At 36.0% G+C, this 18,792-nt stretch overlaps 1 protein-coding gene across 7 annotated transcripts in view; it reads left to right on the top strand.

The window, feature by feature from the left end:
* LOC137658722 (organic cation transporter protein-like) overlaps nucleotides 1-18,792 on the top strand; it is a 178,880-nt gene that overhangs the window by 68,718 nt on the left and 91,370 nt on the right. The window contains exon 1 of one of the 7 annotated variants that reach the window (XM_068393719.1): nucleotides 6,940-7,086. The exons of 3 other annotated variants lie outside the window; for them this stretch is intronic. In XM_068393719.1, the coding sequence (XP_068249820.1) occupies nucleotides 7,005-7,086 (82 nt within the window). In that variant the 5' untranslated portion in view covers nucleotides 6,940-7,004. Of the gene's footprint in view, nucleotides 1-6,939; nucleotides 7,087-16,003; nucleotides 16,264-18,792 lie in introns of those variants that run through there. 3 more of the 7 variants (XM_068393722.1, XM_068393720.1, XM_068393723.1) reach the window with 3 other exon arrangements.

Genomic DNA, 18,792 nt, shown 5'->3' with positions numbered 1-18,792 from the left:
GATCTTGGTGTTTGCATGAAAAACTTCCCTCTGATATGGACTGAACCAGAAAAAATGCAAAAGGCATATCATACTCATTGGTACTTGTCACGCCTGTGAAACAGTTCTTATGAACAATTAAAGCAATTCAGAGTTTTATAAACCCAATTCAACTTGAAATCTTGCAGTCTCTGACATATTTATACGCGGGAGCATCAATGTCAGAAGAAATACGGCAATGACAACATATGCAGCCGTTTCTATTCCACTGCATGGCAAATGCCTCAGACATGTCAATTCATGTCTGGGATTTGGCCAGTTTTTATCACCATGCTGGCCAGTGCGTATAGATGATGGTGGGAGATTCTGGTCTGATCACTCACTGCAAACCAAACTAGTATGGGTGATCCTGACAAGTACAGCTTTGCTGATCATGACGATACACAAACCCTTTCACCACGTTAAAGTATCACCTCTCAGAAAGGATATATATATATATATATATATATATATATATATATATATATATATATATATATATATATATATACTGTATATATATATATATATATATATATATATATATATATATATACACATACATATATATATTTATATATACATACATATATATATATATATATATATATATATATATATATATATATTCACATATATATGCATATATATATTTATAGAGGCCTCTTGCATCAATTGATGTAGGAGATGATATATATATATATATATATATATATATATATATATATATATATATATGTGTGTGTGTGTGTGTGTGTGTGTGTATGTATGAGTATGTATGTATATGACATTGTATGTATGTGATATAATATCATATAATATAATTGCAGTATATTGTAGATTCTTTTATTGTGGGAACGGGTGAGCTGCTCTGTGCTAGCAGGAACGGGGAAGCCGCGCCATGCCAGGGGAAATGGAGAAGCCGCATCGTATTAACGGGAACGAGGGAGCCGCGCCGTTCCATCAGGAACGAGTGAGCCACGCCGTCCCAGAGGGAACGGGGGATCCCTTCAGTGCCAGAGGGAATGGGGGAGTCGCGCTGTGCCTGCAGAAATGAGGGAGCCGTGCTGTGCCAGCGGGTCTTGAGGAGCCGCATCGTACTAGCAGGAATGAGGGAGCCGCGCTGTGCCAGTAGGAACAAGGGAGCCCCACCATACCAGAGGGAACGGGGGAGCCGCGCCGTGTCAGAGAACGAGGGAGCTGCGCCGTGCCAGCAGGAATGGGGAAGCCCCGCCGTGCTAGAGGGAATGGGGGAGCCATGTCATGCCAGCAGGAACAGGGAAGCTACACCGTACCAGCGGGAACGGGGGAGTCACAACGTACCATCGGAAATGGGGGAGCCGCACCGTTCCAGCAGGAATGAGGGAGCCCCACCATGCCAGCGTGAGCGGTGAACCGCGTCGTTCCAGCGGGAACGGGGGAGCTGCTCCTGTCAGCGGGAACAGCCGTACCAACAGGAACGGGAGAGCCCTGTAGCATCAGCGGGCTGGGTAGCCCCTCTGTACCAGTGGGAGCGTTGGAGCCCCGTAGCAGCCATCTCTCGTGACTGCAGGTGCCTTTGACAAAATATCCTTTGACCAATCAATATAAAGAGAGCTTTCATGCAAATATTCTGATCTTAATTTCAGTTTGCAGCTGAATAAATTATAATTATTGAATGTCAAAAAATCTGAAAATGAAACGTATAAATAAAATATATTTGAATTAAAAAAGAAATAAACATATACAATATGAACAGTTTTGCAGTAGTCTAAGCCAGAATAAATTCATATTACAGTATTATACTTTCCAACTGTGTAAAGTAGCGTATAATATTATTTGCCAGGATAAAATGATAGCAGATATCCATCATTATATTTCAGGTTCCAAAGCTAAAGTGAATAATTTTTCCAATTACGTAATTTTTTTTTTCTAAAGAAATGTAGATTTTAATTTATCCACAATTACTATCTAATGCAGCTGATCATTTTCGTTCTGAGATTTTGATTATCAATAAGAAATTATTGAAAATATTATTATATTGATATAATTTTTTTAAATACATTTCATGTCCAATTGGATCAATCTAAACCTTGCGTGTATTAAAATAGCATTCATGAATAATTTTCATCTGTGATATACAAATATTATTATGCATCACCGATCTTATAAAATCTGATTTCTTAATATGGATCTTTTATTAATTTAATTAATTTTATTAATACATTTGTATATTCATTATTATTGTATTATTCAGTTAACGATTTTACGATGTTATGGTTACTAAATATTACCAATTTCTCTCTCTCTCTCTCTCTCTCTCTCTCTCTCTCTCTCTCTCTCTCTCTCTCTCTCTCTCTCTCTCTCTCTCTCTCTCTCTCTCTCTCTCTCTCAATTCACAGGATATGAACACATTATATCACCAACCTCTCTATTCACGTGACCTGACACATATAAAAAAAAAGATAGTTCTGTAAGAGCTTTCAAATCGTGTTTGTTCGTGTGTGTGTGTGAGAGAGAGTAACACTCCTTACTTTAATCAGCATGGGTGTGGTCTTCAGGGATAATATTAAGGGTGGGGTCCCTGCATTCATTCATTTTCATTCTCTTTGGCCTATCTAACTATCTGTCTATTTATATGTGCGCAGGCAGACGCCATATATATATATATATATATATATATATATATATATATATATATATATATATATATATATGTATGTATGTATAATATACAAAGTGTATGATTGCATGCACGCAGACATATATATATGTATATATATATATATATATATATATATATATATACTGTATATATATATATATACTATATATACATATATATATATATATATATATATTATATATATATATATATATATATATATAATATACAAAGTGTATGATTGCGTGCACACAGACATATATATATATATATATATATATATATATATATATATATATATATATATATATATATATATATATATGTACAGTATATGTGTGAAAACTACATATCTACAATAAACACATGCATATGTATATAATATTATACAGTATATATTAATATATATATATATATATATTGTACTGTATGTGTGTATGTGTATGAACACATACAAACACACACACATATATATACGGTATATATATATATATATATATATACCGAGGTCGTTAAGAGAATCCAGACATTAATGTAGCAAAAAATATATGGCTTATTTGAATATGAAAAACACGTCTAAATGTGCAAAAATTTATCACACACACACACACACACACACATATATGTATATATATATATATATATATATATATATATATATATATATATATATATATATATATATATATATATACATTTACTCTCAGTCTTATGTAAAATATTTACAAAGATAATATTAGCCCGAATAGAAGGATAGCTAGACTCAAGTCTACCATGAGAGCAGGCAGGTTTTAAAATGGGGTATCCAACAACTGACCATATCTTGGTAATTAACCAGCTAAGGGTAAAAATCAACAGAGTTTTACAAACTACTATATATGGTATTTATAGACTATGAGAAACCTTTTGATTCTGTCCAAACTTCAACAGTAATTGAAGCCATTCAAAGACAAGGAATAGATGAATCTTAGGTTAAAATACAGTAATCCTGAAACTACATAAAGATAGTGAGGAAATTCTGATTGAGAAAGGAGTTAGACAGGAAGACCCACGATAAATATCCATCAAGTTATTTTCTTTCCACATTTTAACCCTCACCCTCCCCTCATTCGTAACCACCTCGCTTGACATCAACCATCCAACACGATGCCAGGTCGAAACCTCCACACGATCAATCAGTGGTGGGATGGAGGAATTTTCACACGAGATGTATTATTAACTTAATTCCGGAGCATGTTTTTGACTGGGGTATTTCCAACCTCGTTACCCAAATACATTATTCGTAATGAATTTCAGTGCAACGTTTGTATAATATTTCAGAAGTAGAATTCCGGTTGCAGGGCTCTTCTTCATGTTAGCTTTGTGGGTCAAATCTATTATTATTATTATTATTATTATTATTATTATTATTATAAGCTAAGCTACAATCCTATTTAGAAAAGCAAGATGCTACAAGTCCAAGGACTCCAACAGGGAATAAATAGCCCAGTGAAGAACGGAAACAAGGAAATGAATAAACTGCAAGAGAGATAATTAGTAACCTAAATATTTTAAGAACAGTAACAACATTAAATTGGGTCTTTCATATATAAACTATAAAACAACTTGAAAAAAACAAGAGGAAGAGAAATAAGATAGAATAGTGGGCCTAAGTGTATCCTCAAGTAAGAGAACTCTACCCCAAGATGGTGAAAGCCCATGGTACAGAGGCTATGTCACTACATAACACTTGGTAACAATGGGCTGATTTTAGAATATCCTTCTCCTAGAAGAGCTGCTTGCCATAGCTAAAGAGTCTCTTCTGCCTTTACCAAGAGAAAAGTAGCCATTGAACAATTAAAGTGCAGTAGTTAACCCCTTGAACGAAGAAGAATTGTTTTGTAAAATCAGCGTTGTCAAGTGTATGAGGACAGAGGAGAATGTGTAAAGACTAGCTAATAACATTATTATTATTATTATTATTATTATTGAGTGGGAAGTTGTTATTGTTATTGCTAATGTAATTCCCAACCATCCCTTGATGCTGGACATAAAAAGACAGATTTCTTGACCATTAAAATAAAGATCCGAAAATCAAATAACGATTACCTTCCAGTATTATTGACTTCAATTCATGTCTGCAGACATCTAATATGAATGACAAAGCAGTTTTATTCTAAAACTCTATCGTACTAACATGCATAGACACACACACACACACACACACACACACACATATATATATATATATATATATATATATATATATATATATATATATATATATATATATATACTGTATATATATGTGTGTATGTGTGTGTATCATTATCATCATCAGCCGTTTCTACCATGTCCTTCCACCTGCGTCTGTATTTGGTCTTTCTATGCCCGTCCACATCCGCAAACTTTGTTAGTTCGTCAATCCATCGCCTCCTCATCCTGTCCTGTCCACACACACACACACACACACACACATATATATATATATATATATATATATATATATATATATATATATATATATATATATATATATATACATATATATATGTATATATGTATATATATAAATATATATATATATATATATATATATATATATATATATATATATATTTATATATATATATATACATATATACATATATATATGTGTGTATATATATATATATATATATATATATATATATATATATATATATATATATATATGTATATATGTATATATATATATATAAATATATATATATATATATATATATATATATATATATATATATATATACACACACATATATATATGTATATATATATATATATATATATATATATATATATATATATATATATATATATATATATATATATACTTAGAATACGAAAATTATACATTAAAAACTAAAGAAATATTAAAAGGAATCAGACTCGTTTCATCAGTATCGTAACGATGCCCAGGATAGGATGTCAAAACAAAGCTAGACTTATGCCAACACTGACTCCCTCTCTGAGCAACAGGAGAGAAAATACAAGTTTGTTCTGTTATGGGAAAGTGCAATGTCATGACATTGAGATGTCAGTGGCGTCCTATCAAAAGTTTTAGGCACGTTCTCCTAACGGATTCATTTTAGGATTTCAGAAAAGTCAAGAATTGTCATCTTTGTAATTACAGTATTATTATTATTATTATTATTATTATTATTATTATTATTATTATTATTATTATTATTATTATTATTATTATTATTATTATTCTCTAGTCTTGGGTAGTGCCATAACCTCTGCACCATGGTCTTCCACTCTCTTGGGGTAGAGTTCTCTTGCTTGAGGGTACACCCAGGCACACTATTCTATCTTATTTCTCTTCCTTTTTTTCTAAACTTTTATTGTTTATATTTGAAAGATCTATTTTAATGTTTACTTTTCTTAAAATATCTTTTAATTTTTCCTTGCTTCTCTTCTAGTTTATTTATTTCCTTGTTTCCGTTTCCAATGGGATATTTTTCCCTGTTGGAGCCCCTGGGCTTATAGCATCCAGCTTTTCCAACTAGGATTGTAGTTTAGCTAATGATAATAATAATAATAATGATGATGATGATGATAATAATAATTATGATAATGATAATGATGATGATAATGATTATGGTGATGATGATGTTAATAATACTTCTAACTTCATTTGTTTCAAATAGGTTTCTTTCACCTTCATATTTTGTTGCGTAATTTGTACTTGAAAAAAAGGTGCACTGAGTGTGACACTAATATATGACATAATTTTTGTAATGTAATTTTAGAGAAAGGATATTTATTTTTTGGTAAGAGAGGTTTGTCAGACATTTTATCTGATTCTGAAATTATCTCTTGTTTTTTTTCCAAATTCGAACGTCTTTAAGAAGCATAGGTTTTGTAGCTATTTAATTTCTATTATTCTTTTATATCTTATCTTTAATATTTAATTATTTTTTTTTATTCTCTGATGTATATAAGGATATCAAAGTTAAATAGAATGACGAAACTGAATAGCCATTTAGGAAATTACATCGACTATATGTAAAATTACTGGCAGAAAACGACGCATCTAGGTATTGTCAACGTCAGTATTTGTCGAGTTCGAAACTTGAGAGTTTTAATTCCTCAGTTGCGCCTCTTATTATTGTTGTCAGTCGATACTAGAAACTTATATAAGACGGACTTAGGAAGTTACATCATGAGTGAAGAATCGTGCTGCAGTCCATGACTTTGCATGAAAATTTATGTAATTGAGGAACACAAGTACATCACTGTAACGCCAACGTAGGCTCATTACGCCAGTCGGCCGCACCGCTAACTGTCTTGCAAGGAGTGACTGTTTTGAGTGGTGGAAATGGCAGACCGGATGGATAATTTGCTCTCCCAGATGGGAACTGGCAGATGGCATATCTTCCATTACTTGACTGTGTGTTACTGTAAGTTTATTTCGAAATACATTTTAATCTTTTAGTTCTCCATGTGGGCCACAACTTATAGATTGCTTTGGATAGACCAATGTAATTGATACTAAAGGGTCTATGCAGCGATTCTTTTATTTATATTATTTATTTTTCATTAATTTACTTAAAGAACAAAGTTCATTAAAACTTTCTCTGTTGTCATATGTTCACTTCTCCATGAAAATCAAACCTTGTGGACTGATTTTCTTAATCGGGTAGTTGAATTGGTATTATTATTATTATTATTATTATTATTATTATTATTATTATTATTATTATTATTAAATGCTAAGCTACAACCCTAGTTGGAAAAGCAGGATGCTATAAGCCCAGGGGCCCCAACAGGGAAAATAGCCCAGTGAGGAAAGGAAATAAAGAAAAATAAAATATTTTAATTATAGTAACAACATTAAAATAAATATTTGCTATAAAAACTATAAAAACTTTAACAAAACGAGAGGAAGAGAAACTAGATAGAAGTGGGCCCGAGTGTACCCTCAAGCAAGAGAACTCTAACCCAAGACAGTGGAAGACCATGGTACAGAGGATATGGCACTACCCAAAACTATAGAACAATGGTTTGATTTTGGAGTGTCCTTCTAGAGTCTCTTAGAATTTTTAAAGTTCAATCTTGCAGCAAATGTTTTTATGTTGAACCGGCTGACCAATAAGTTTCTTTTTATAGTTTATACTTGAAATATCTGTTTTAATGCTGTTACTGTTATTAAAATCTTTAATTTTAATTGTTCATGACTTCTCACATAGTTTATTTTTTCCTTATTTTCGTCCCTCACTGGGCTATTTTTCCTTATTGCAGCCGTTGGGCTTATAGCATCCTGCTTTTCCAACTAGGATTGTAGCTTAGCTTATAATAATATCAATAATGATAATAATATGAAGGTAATTCCCTATTGATAAAAATATTGTAGTTTGATTTGATTTAAGAAATAACACTGATTCATTAGGATGAACTACATCATCAAGCCTTTCTACCATATGGTTAAAACAATAGGAAATTGACCGAATAGCCTGTTTGAATGCACCCTAATGCGAAATGTTATATTATTCTTATTATTATTACTATTTTTATTAGTTACTTCTCTATATACTCTTTGCACTGAGCTGGTTAAAGGCCGCTCACGAATGGTAGAGGCAAGGAACAGTGACATTGCCCTAGCAAGCAGGACAATGCCCTAGAGACTGATCAAATATCACAAGATCAGCTTCCAAACACCCTTTCCACCCAAGCTAGGACCTGGGAGGGCCGGTAATGGCTGCTGATGACTCAACAAGTAGACCCATATGCTCCCCCAAACCCCACATCCTTAGCTCACAATGATGATAAGGTTGTAGACACTAAAGGAACTAACGAGTTTGAGCGAGACTCAAACCCCCATCCAGGATCCAGGCAGAGATGTTACCAATAATGCCATAACTTTCTGCTTGTCCAGTTAGGGTTGTAGCTTGGCTAGTAATAATAATGATAATTGTTATTATTTTATTTCCAAAGACAGCAGACGACCATAATAAATCAGATATGGCTCTATCCAAGGTTAATAAACACAACAGTCTCATCTATCCCGAGATGTGGGTAAGTAGCCACTTGAACGTCAAAGTAGCTACCCACGTGAGTGAAGTCGGATGCTATAGTATGTTTATCGTTAACATGTGTGCTAGGAAAGAGGAGCATGTGTAAGTGATGTGACAGGTTATTATTGGGTATATGTGTAGATAAAAATAGCCACTGTACCCAGATATGGATGTACCATCAAACCGTCTATTATTGTGGCTGCTGGCCATTTAAGGCTATCTATAGTATAGAACTACGTCTGAGACATTAATTGTTAATAACTCAATAATTTTATGAGAATTAGGGGTTAGGATTTCGTTTTTTATGTTTTTATATTTTCTATTCTCATGGGCACATATATTTTTATATCATAAAGTTCTAATTAGTACATGAGGACTCTCATGATATCGCTGTCTGCATTATCTTTGTGCGAGAACAGAGGAAAATGATTTAAGAGAATGATGGATGCAGGTTTAGTTTACTTACCCACTCGGCGAACGTTTGTAGCACAGCATAGTAGGCCACGGCTTGCCAGAACAAAGGAGTAATGAGACAATATTAAATTGTGACCGAAGTGAACCATAGTGGAGCAACGGCCAGTTGAATTAAGTGATTAATTAGACCATTAAAATAACACACATTGGCTATTGTGGGTGGAGTAACCAAATGGCTCCTGGCTAGAAGGTGAAGCAGCAAATTTTTGGGTCGCATAGTAAAAAACTGCTGTCAAGTCGTTTTCCCTGAAAAGAGAGAGAATCTCTTTGAAACAGGCAATGAAGATCTTCCCTGGTGGATATAAGCACACCATTAGAGTTAATACATCGGATGTTGCCACTCATAAACCTTCACAATCTCCAGAGAGTTACTTCCACATGAAATCTTTTAATATCTGCATTGGATTTGTCCTTACCAAAGCCACCATATAGGTGGCAATGTCATAGAATAACACATTTCAGCTGGACCATTGTAAAGCCCGCTTTACACGAGCAGATTGAAACCGTGAGGCTTCGTTCATGTGCTTTAGAAATCTATGCAGATCAATGAGGACCTTCACACGATGTCCATGCGACATGATACCCGGACAGTAGTGATTTCTAACCACATGCACTGTGTAGTGTCGCACAGTTTAGAATACTTTAGAAGTCTATGGCGCCCTGTAGATGGGAGGTTTTCCCCATTGCGGTAATCGTGGTTCTGCTGCTGCAGAGTAGGTGCTCCTTTTCCGCATTTTTAGTGATTAATATGAATTTTCTTACTATTGTTATTATTATTTTTATTATTATTATTATTATTATTATTATTATACACTGTAATAGCAGAGGTACACTATGGATATGATTATATTTTATAGAACATCATGCCACATTTAGCACCCTTTTTATTATAAGCACAAAGACCAGTCTCTTCTTTATGTCCTACATCTCGAGCAAACCTCGACTGACTGTGTATTCTGTGCTGATGCAGGTGAACCGCATGGAAAACAATCACTCGTGTGAAGAGCTGCTGTTTGACGTGCGGAAATATTCCCTATGGATTAAATCCGCCTGTGTAAAGCGGGCCTAAGGTCCCCTGGTTCATGGTCCCTCGTATCTCTTGATCTGGAAGGTTTCTCTGTCTTCTCCTCTAGGATGACCTCCAGTACAACACAATGGAGAATCTCCATCCTCTTCTGGGCTCTTGAGTTCAGCTTTGGGAGTTGGTGTCCAACGGTGGACCAAGATTTGATGCCGTCATGGCAAGTGTGACTCTGGTACCTGTACTCTGGGACAACTCATGAACGAATGGCCAGATCTCTTCAGAGCCAGGGGTGATATGCTCGTCTGTTTGTTGTAGATTGCCTGGCCCTTACGGCTGGCACGGGCTCTTGCACACTTGCAGCATGTAGTCGTTAGCTGGATTTTTGGGTTTATAGGTGATTTAGGTTATGGGGTACTCTGCAACTTTTATTTTTAGGTGGTTTTGTATAGGAAGTTGGTTAAGGATGATCAGCAACTTTTATTTGTAGGTGGTTTAGGATTGGGGAGAAAATTTTTTTATTTAATTGTTGAATAGGAACTTGTTGTTCTGGGAAAGTCTCCCCACAACCTATATGCAAAGATCAGCAGGGGAGGAAAAGACGCACTATCACTCAAGGCACAAACACCCTGATAATAACTTTGATGATGTAGTTCACATATCTTTACTCTAAATACAAAAACCTGTATTCTGTCCAGAGGCCTGAAAACTCCACACGTGAAATAATGTAATTTGATGGCCCACTTTAGCGTTGTCAGGTCTACAGCTATCCCACTCTTAGGCTCTGTTTCGGCTCCATCCCACGGACCACAGTGAGATGCTGGACAGGAATTTTACGTTATGTGATTATTGAGACAATGGCAATGGAGGGAGCAGTTATCCTTTTACCTTCGAAGCATCAAATGAATATTAAGTCACTCGCTAACACACTATTACTCTTAAGGTATTTAGACTTTACTCCTTGCAATATATCGGGTACACTGTCCCGAGATTAAACATTCATGTTAGACATAATCAATCAAAAAAAAGGGAGTAGTAATACAAAAGGGTGTAATGAACTTGATCTAGTTATTTTATTACACAAAATTTACATTGAAAAATCGAACATCTTAACAGCAGCAAAAGAAGTTAAACAAGCACAAAACGAAATAAAACAAATTCAACTTAGCTAAATCAAAAGGCAATCAATATATGCGTGACTCGAGGTCTCTTGCAATGATAAATGATTAAAGGGGGTCTGAAAAGTGGTCTTTTGACCCGAGACTGTACTAGTCTCGAAAGCAAAGGTTATACACAAAATTTGTACTCCACATCCCACTCACTCAGCCCGAAATATGTAAAAGCCAGTTACTTGAATCAAGTTGAAATGAAAATCTGACCTAATCTAAAAATGGGGGAAACTTTAAGTGACCATGTGGTTTACCTGCATACCCTACTTGAAAGACACCCCTTGTCCTTGAATAGCTGTTACAACAGCTTGTTTGCTGCACCTTTCGTCCTCTGGACCACCCTTGGAATCCTCACTTCTTTGCAGATTGGATATCGCTGGCACAGCTCCCAGGATCGTCTTCTTCCCTCTCTCCATCCGATAGGATACCGGTAGTTCTATGTCCTCTGTTATGTGGGAGTCGAGTGGGGGTGAGCCAGAGCAATACAAATTGACTGACCAGGTCGGTCAGCCGGTCACAGCAGCTGCTCGTGCACCAATGGGGTGATCCTTAGGTCGTGTGGGTTCACCTAGGTTCAGCTTCCAAACAGGTGAGGGTCATTGGGCATAGGATAACCCAGTTGAGGTGCCATATCTTGTAGTTTAAGGCAGGGCAATGTAACGTTCTAAGGAGTGAATAGGAGGTAGGATTTTGTGCAAAATATGAAGATAAATCTTACAGCTCTAAGGGAATATACATACCTAGTAATCCTACCTATTCTGGCTTACTAAAAATTAGTAACTTCAATGAGTAAGTAGCAAAGGGCTGGTGCGATGGGCATACATCTTAAAATTGATTAGGTTCTGAGAGGTAAGATAAGCTGCTTATATGTCAGCAGCACTAACGTGAGATTCGAAACCAGTGTGAAGATATATCTCGACACACATAGTTTAAGGAAAGATCCATTGTACGCCGGCGTAAGGCTTTTGTTTTGCGTCACTACGCAGTGACGTCACGAACATAGCGTACGATATTGTCAACGAGTTAAATTATCACAGGTTACCTGTATTTCGGTAAAGAAAAGAGTGAAAGATTTAGGGGTGACTACAATATTGGAAGCGAGACCAAAATACTAAAGGAATGAAGAAGAGTGAAGAAAATTTTTTTTTCACAGAGATAGAATGTGGGCCAAGGATGATCAGAAGCTTTCTTTTCTTCCTTGGAGGTGCCATTTTTGGTCAAATGAAAGGAAGAAGATGACGGAGGGAGGAGGTATCCTCCCCAAAACAGCCCACTGATTCCCGTCGTTTAGTTGGAGAGAAAGAGGTACAGCAGTAAGTTATGATGAGTAGAAGGGCTCGGGAAGGAGCTTGGAAAGTTTTAGTTCACTCCGAACAGAATAAATATGACTTGCACATGTCTGGTCTTACTCTGTGCATCTTAATAGGCTAGATCCAGATTACAACATAGGACTTAATGGGCTTGTAGAAAGAGAGCTATTTTCACAGGCGTTCTAGTTAGGGTACAAAGAGTAATCTTTCAGCTCTAGGAGAATATACATAAGAATAACCCTAACTGTCTAGCATACAAAAAATAAGACCATTAGAAAGGTAATCACCAAAGGGTCGTGTGCAATGGACATGTTATATTTCCTGGACTAACAAACAAACGAGTTGGAATTAGCGACATGATGATAAGATACTTATGAATTAACAATGTTTGAGTTATAAGCGAAACCAGGGTGAGTGATCTAATTAGAAATACATAAGTTATGGAATAGCGTAAAAGAACAAACGTACTCGTGCTTATTTTACCAATAGATAAGCCTCTGCATTCTCTGTAGATAGAAAACGGAAAGGGGTAACTCAAGTAATCCGTACGAAATTCACTTTGGGGAATGTATTTATGGGTATTGGTTAATTAAACTATGTTTTGCTCAAGATGGAGAAAATAAGATATAAAGATGAAAAAGTGTTAAGAAACTTCTTCACAATTGGGTTTCCAGGCTTTCTGATATTATATAACAAAGGAATGATACAAATATGCTATATTCTTTCATAGCAGACTACCATAACCTCCTACGTGTAGGCCAATTCATCCATTATTATTATTATTATTATTATTATTATTATTAAGCTACAATCTTAGTTGGAAAAGCAGGGTGCTATAAGCCCAGGGGTTCCAACATGGAAAATAGCCCAGTGATGAAAGGAAACAAGGAAAAATAGAATGTTTTAAGCGCAGTATCAACATTAAAATAAACATTTTCCATATAAACTATAATAACTTTAACAAAACAAGAGGAAGAGAAAATAGATAGATTAGTAAGCCCGAGTGTACTGTACCCTCAAGCGAGAGAACTCTAATCCAAGGCAGTGGAAGACCATGGTACAGAGGCTATGGCACTACCCAAGACTAGAGAACAATGGTTTGATTTTGGAGTGTCCTTCTCCTACAAGAGCTGCTTACCATAGCTAAAGAGTTTCTTCTACCCTTACCAAGAGGATATTGGCCACAACCATTACAGTGCAGTAGTTAGCCCTTATAGAGAAGAAGAATTGTTTGATAATCTCCGTGTTGCCAGGTGTATGAGGACAGAGGAGAATGTGTAAAGACTAGGCCAGACTATTCGGTGTATATATAGGCACAGGGAAAATGAACCGTAGCCAGAAAGAAGAATCCAATGTAGTACTGTCTGGCCAATCAAAAGGACCCCATGACAGATTTTTAATAGAAGTAGTCATATATATCTCAAAGTAAGTAAAAGATTACTGTATATTTTATCTCCAGGTTCATGAAAATTATACTCGTATATCGTAAAGAAAAAGGGAGTGCACTTAAAAATAACATTAAGGATAACGTATTGGATAATTATCAATTGACATTTTCTAATCCTCAAAATCAAAACTCAAAAGTCAGTATTTTGCGCAATATACACTATTTCCTCCGGCGGCAGCTCTGAAAGATAGACCTATAGAGTCCTTTCATTATACGTCATCAAACTTCCGGTCCGCCATCTTGAAGGACATACAAAGACGCGTTCAGTGAATAGCTGTGGTTGAACTCTTGAATAGTTAGCCATCTCATCACATTCACATTCACACAATGCCCAGTTTTTGCGTTATTGTTGGTTGTGGGAATCGAGGACAAAGAGATGACAAGAGTTTCTACCGCATACCGGCAGTTATTCAGAATCAGGACAAAGATACAGAAGAATTATCCAAGCGCAGACGTGACTTGTGGTTGACCAGAATATCACGGGCTGATCTACGGAACCCTATGCACGTATCTGTTCTGATCATTTCATATCAGGTCAGTCTTGGCTAGGCCCTAAAAGTATTATCATTCCTGTGTAAACATGCTATATCCAATCGCATGGATGACTTCACAAGTATCATCGTCAGTTCAGTGTGTAGTGTGTGTGGGGAGGGGGCATCTCGATTTTTAAACATCAAAAGGGGCATCTCCGATTTTCGAAAAAAAAATTAAAAGCGCCCATATTGGCTATATTAACAAAGGCTACTTACCTATGTCTCTATTTCGTCAAGGTGCTCATGCCTCTATATAATTAAGTGTATATTTATATTTATTTTAATTTGTGTATTAAATTGTGCAGACGTACAGGCCTATGTGATGAATAAACATTGATTATAAATAATAATAATAATAATAATAATAATAATATCTGAAAGCTGGGGTCTTCAGCTTATATATGAAACATCGAAAAAATAATTAAACTTGCGCATTTAATTGCAAGGAGGCAAAACGAACATCCAAGAGCATTACAATAGAGTTTGTCCATCATATGTTTATATGTATATAAGAAATTATAGCATTTGTAATCAAACACAAACACAAACACAATGGTTACGCATGAACTGATAAAGATTTGACATTATAATGCAAAACTTTTACATACATTTTGACAATCAAAAATTATAATATACAAGGTTAGGCTAAATGATCAACATTAGCTTTATAATTATAAACACTCTTCATTGGCCAAGTGTTTATCAAATTTTGGACTTAAAAGCATTAAAGGGAAAAACAACAAATTCTGGAAGCAGATTATTCAATGGAAATGTATGCCCACTCATGTTCTGCCTTTGTAAGTTTAAAAAGCATCTGAATTGTCTGTGCCATAAGTTGAATGAATTCTGCATCTGGTATGGATCTAGGCCATCAATTAGATCGATTTTCTGCTTGTAAAAAGGCTTATCATCACCCGACAATTGTTTGACAAAGTCGCTCTCATTGTCCATATTCGCTGTAGCAGCCGCTATGATTTTGCTTTGTATGTCCTCCAGCATGGCCGCCAGCGATTCCCAGTGACGTCATTGAAAGGGCTCTATATTATTGAGCTCTAACTGAACAATGATCGTGTCAAAAATCTTTACCAAATATATGCCATTAAGAATTTATACGTGTCTTTTATCAGATACGAAATATATATCAATATAACTTGGTAGAAAATAACTTGCCACCTTATACATGTTTATCTCGTGAATAATTTTATTTTTAATTAAAAAAATATTTTCTAAATTTAGTTGACTGTTCAAACACGATTATGATTTTTAAACAGTTATATTTATATGATTTAAATAATCTATAAAAGACTTCAATCGCACAACAATTAATAAGGTAACCTACTTGGCGTATTACTCAGTCAATTGAAAACCCAATTGGCCGTATAATAAATATATTTTCTTCGCGAATTGCCTAAAAATGTTTGCGTTAATTTTTTATTTTAAATGTGAAATTGGGATTAATAAATAGGTTGTGATAGAATTACATTATAAGCCAATGCGAGTTTAGAGTTTAACTGTTTATGTGTTGATGAAACAACAAAAACAGTTACACAATTCTCCCCGTAACCAGTTAAACGTGGTCTACATCACCGTGAGTCATAGTTTGTCACAGGTAGGCCTAATGTGAATTTCGTTACCATATTTTTTATAAACCTATGTTTGTCAGTAATCATGGGAAAAGGGTAATTTTTTATGTAATGTTCAATAACAAGAATTGTTATTTTTCTCCCTTTTAAAGAAATTATGAGTTTATAGTTACGGACGGGGAAAGCTTTCCACGATTATTGAAGGTCTCTTAGGTTAGTTTGGGGGTAATTGTGTAGGAGAGCTCCGCGCTCGATTTAAAAGTTTCTAAAAGTAGAAAACGAAAGAAAACAGTAAATTAGAGCTACAGTTACCTTGAAACTGTGAGATAATCCTCCTACAACCACCTAACTCTTACACAGAAAATGTAAGCATAAACCTACTACTACAATTATGGGGGACCCCAGTGGGAAGCGGTGTTTTTGGGTGGGGGGAGGAGGAGAAAAGTGATTTTTCGGGGCACTACCGAACCTAATATAACTACCTACCCTACCCTGGGGGCCATGTACCCCTACCTAGGCCTACCGGGGGGGGGGCTCCGCCCCCCCTGCGACCCCCCCTTAAGGCCACAGTAATTTTCAGGGCACCACCGAACCTAAGACACCCACCTAACCTAGCCTATGGGGCCCTGTACCCCTACCTAGGCATACCGGAGGGGGGGGCTCCGCCCCCCCCCCCCCTGCGACCCCCCCCTTAAGGCCACATTGAGTTTCAGTTCAAACGAAACAAATTCAAATGAAAACGCCTTTTGCAAAAAAAGGAACACAAACTTCAAATTAGTCTCAATATCTAACTTACCTTTGAAACAAGACACGAAAAAATTGCACCTCCTCTTCCTTTTCCCACGAGTAACCACACTACGATCACACCGGAATGCTAATTTGTTGTAATCTATACGGCACACATTTTCACAATTAGGGCACTTTTTCTCTGCCAAAATCAAACCATGACGTTGAGCAAATGCAATTAGCAAATCAACTTTCCCTGAATAATGTACACAAAAATCCCCATAAGAAATAAAGCAATTGTCACAAGTGACACAGTCGGAACGGGATGAAGGTCCTGCTAACTACTCCATACTTTACGGCAAAATGAGCTTTTTAGTTTGAAGGGAGATCCGAGACGTGCAAAAATATTCCTCCGCGGAACTTCACGTAAACTGTGGTAACTGGTGGAAAAATAGCAGGGATAAGTGAAGTAATAAGTGTCAGCATTGGCTAGATTTGTAAAAACCGCCATGATTGGTTTTCAAACAGTGTGACGTCAAGAAAACACCTGCTATTGGTTAGAATAGCATTGAGAACTAGTCTGCCATACGCAGTAAGGCGGTGAAACAGCTCAATTTAGCCAAGACATCACACAGTAAACAAAAACAAACACTTAGAAAAAATCCAAGTGAAACATAACTATACACATGAATATCTTCGTTAAATAGAAGCTGCTCATATATTGACTATTATATAAGCGTTCTATATGATATAATAGTGAATTGTAGGTGTTTTAATTCTTCAAGATCTTCCGCGGAGCTCTCCTACACATTTACCAGTTTGGGAAATAGTGGGTTTTGGTGAACTAAGACTTCCTCTAAGGAAATTACTTTCTTGGTTAGGTTAGGTTAGGGAGACATGAGATTCAGGGGTAATTAGAATGGGCAATTGGTCCTTCTTTGGCGTTCAGCCTGTAAAGATGTTATAAGAAAAGTATGGTATTTCTCATTGCCTGAAGTGGAACAGTATATTGGGAGGACAGTGATGGAAATGGAGGTACAGTACAGGGAACGAGAAGGAGAGGGAGACCAAAGCAAAGGTGGATGGACTATCAAGGATGACCTTTGATCAAAGGGATTAACCGGTGGGACAGTCTGAACGATCCCCCGGTCTCAGAATTCTCCTTGATAATCTGTGCATGCGTGAACATTACTGTTTGCCAGTGCATACGAGGTTGATGTTTTATTTTCCTGTAATGTTAGCGTGCGCAGCTCAACATTACCGCTTACCAGTACATACGAGCTTTATGTTTTATTTTCATGCGAGCGAAGCAAGCTAATGGTGGAAAAGAACCATTATACAATGTCAAGGAGAATTCTGAGACCTGGGGATTGTTCAGACCGTCACACCGGCAATGAAGTGTGGGACAGAGGTAGATGGAGAAAGTTGGTCAGAAACAGTGACCCCACATAAAAGTGGGAAAAGATACAGACAAAGAAGAAGAAGAAAAAGAAGAACTATGACTGCCGGCATCCATAGATTTTCAGTTCCACCTTTCTCGTAGCCACTCGGAGCTGTTTCATTCATCCCATCGTCGTCTTGTCCATCTTTCAATTTTTGTTATACCCCATGCCAGTGGCTGCTCGTGACTAGTTCTGTGGAACTGCAATATCCCCTATTTTCTATTATTAATAATATTCAGTATAATGATTTTTCTTAATTCTTTCTTTATACTTATATAGTATAAAATGTTTAATGTCAGTTGTCATCCTTCACTATAATCAATAAAAGGAATCTTTGTATGGAACTGTGCCGTCATAATTCCAGCTGTGGGATGGTTGGCTGCTGTT

The sequence above is a fragment of the Palaemon carinicauda genome, chromosome 19, assembly GCF_036898095.1.
Source record: "Palaemon carinicauda isolate YSFRI2023 chromosome 19, ASM3689809v2, whole genome shotgun sequence".
Classification (NCBI taxonomy): Eukaryota; Metazoa; Arthropoda; class Malacostraca; order Decapoda; family Palaemonidae; genus Palaemon; species Palaemon carinicauda.
This window is presented reverse-complemented; position numbering and strand designations above follow the sequence as displayed.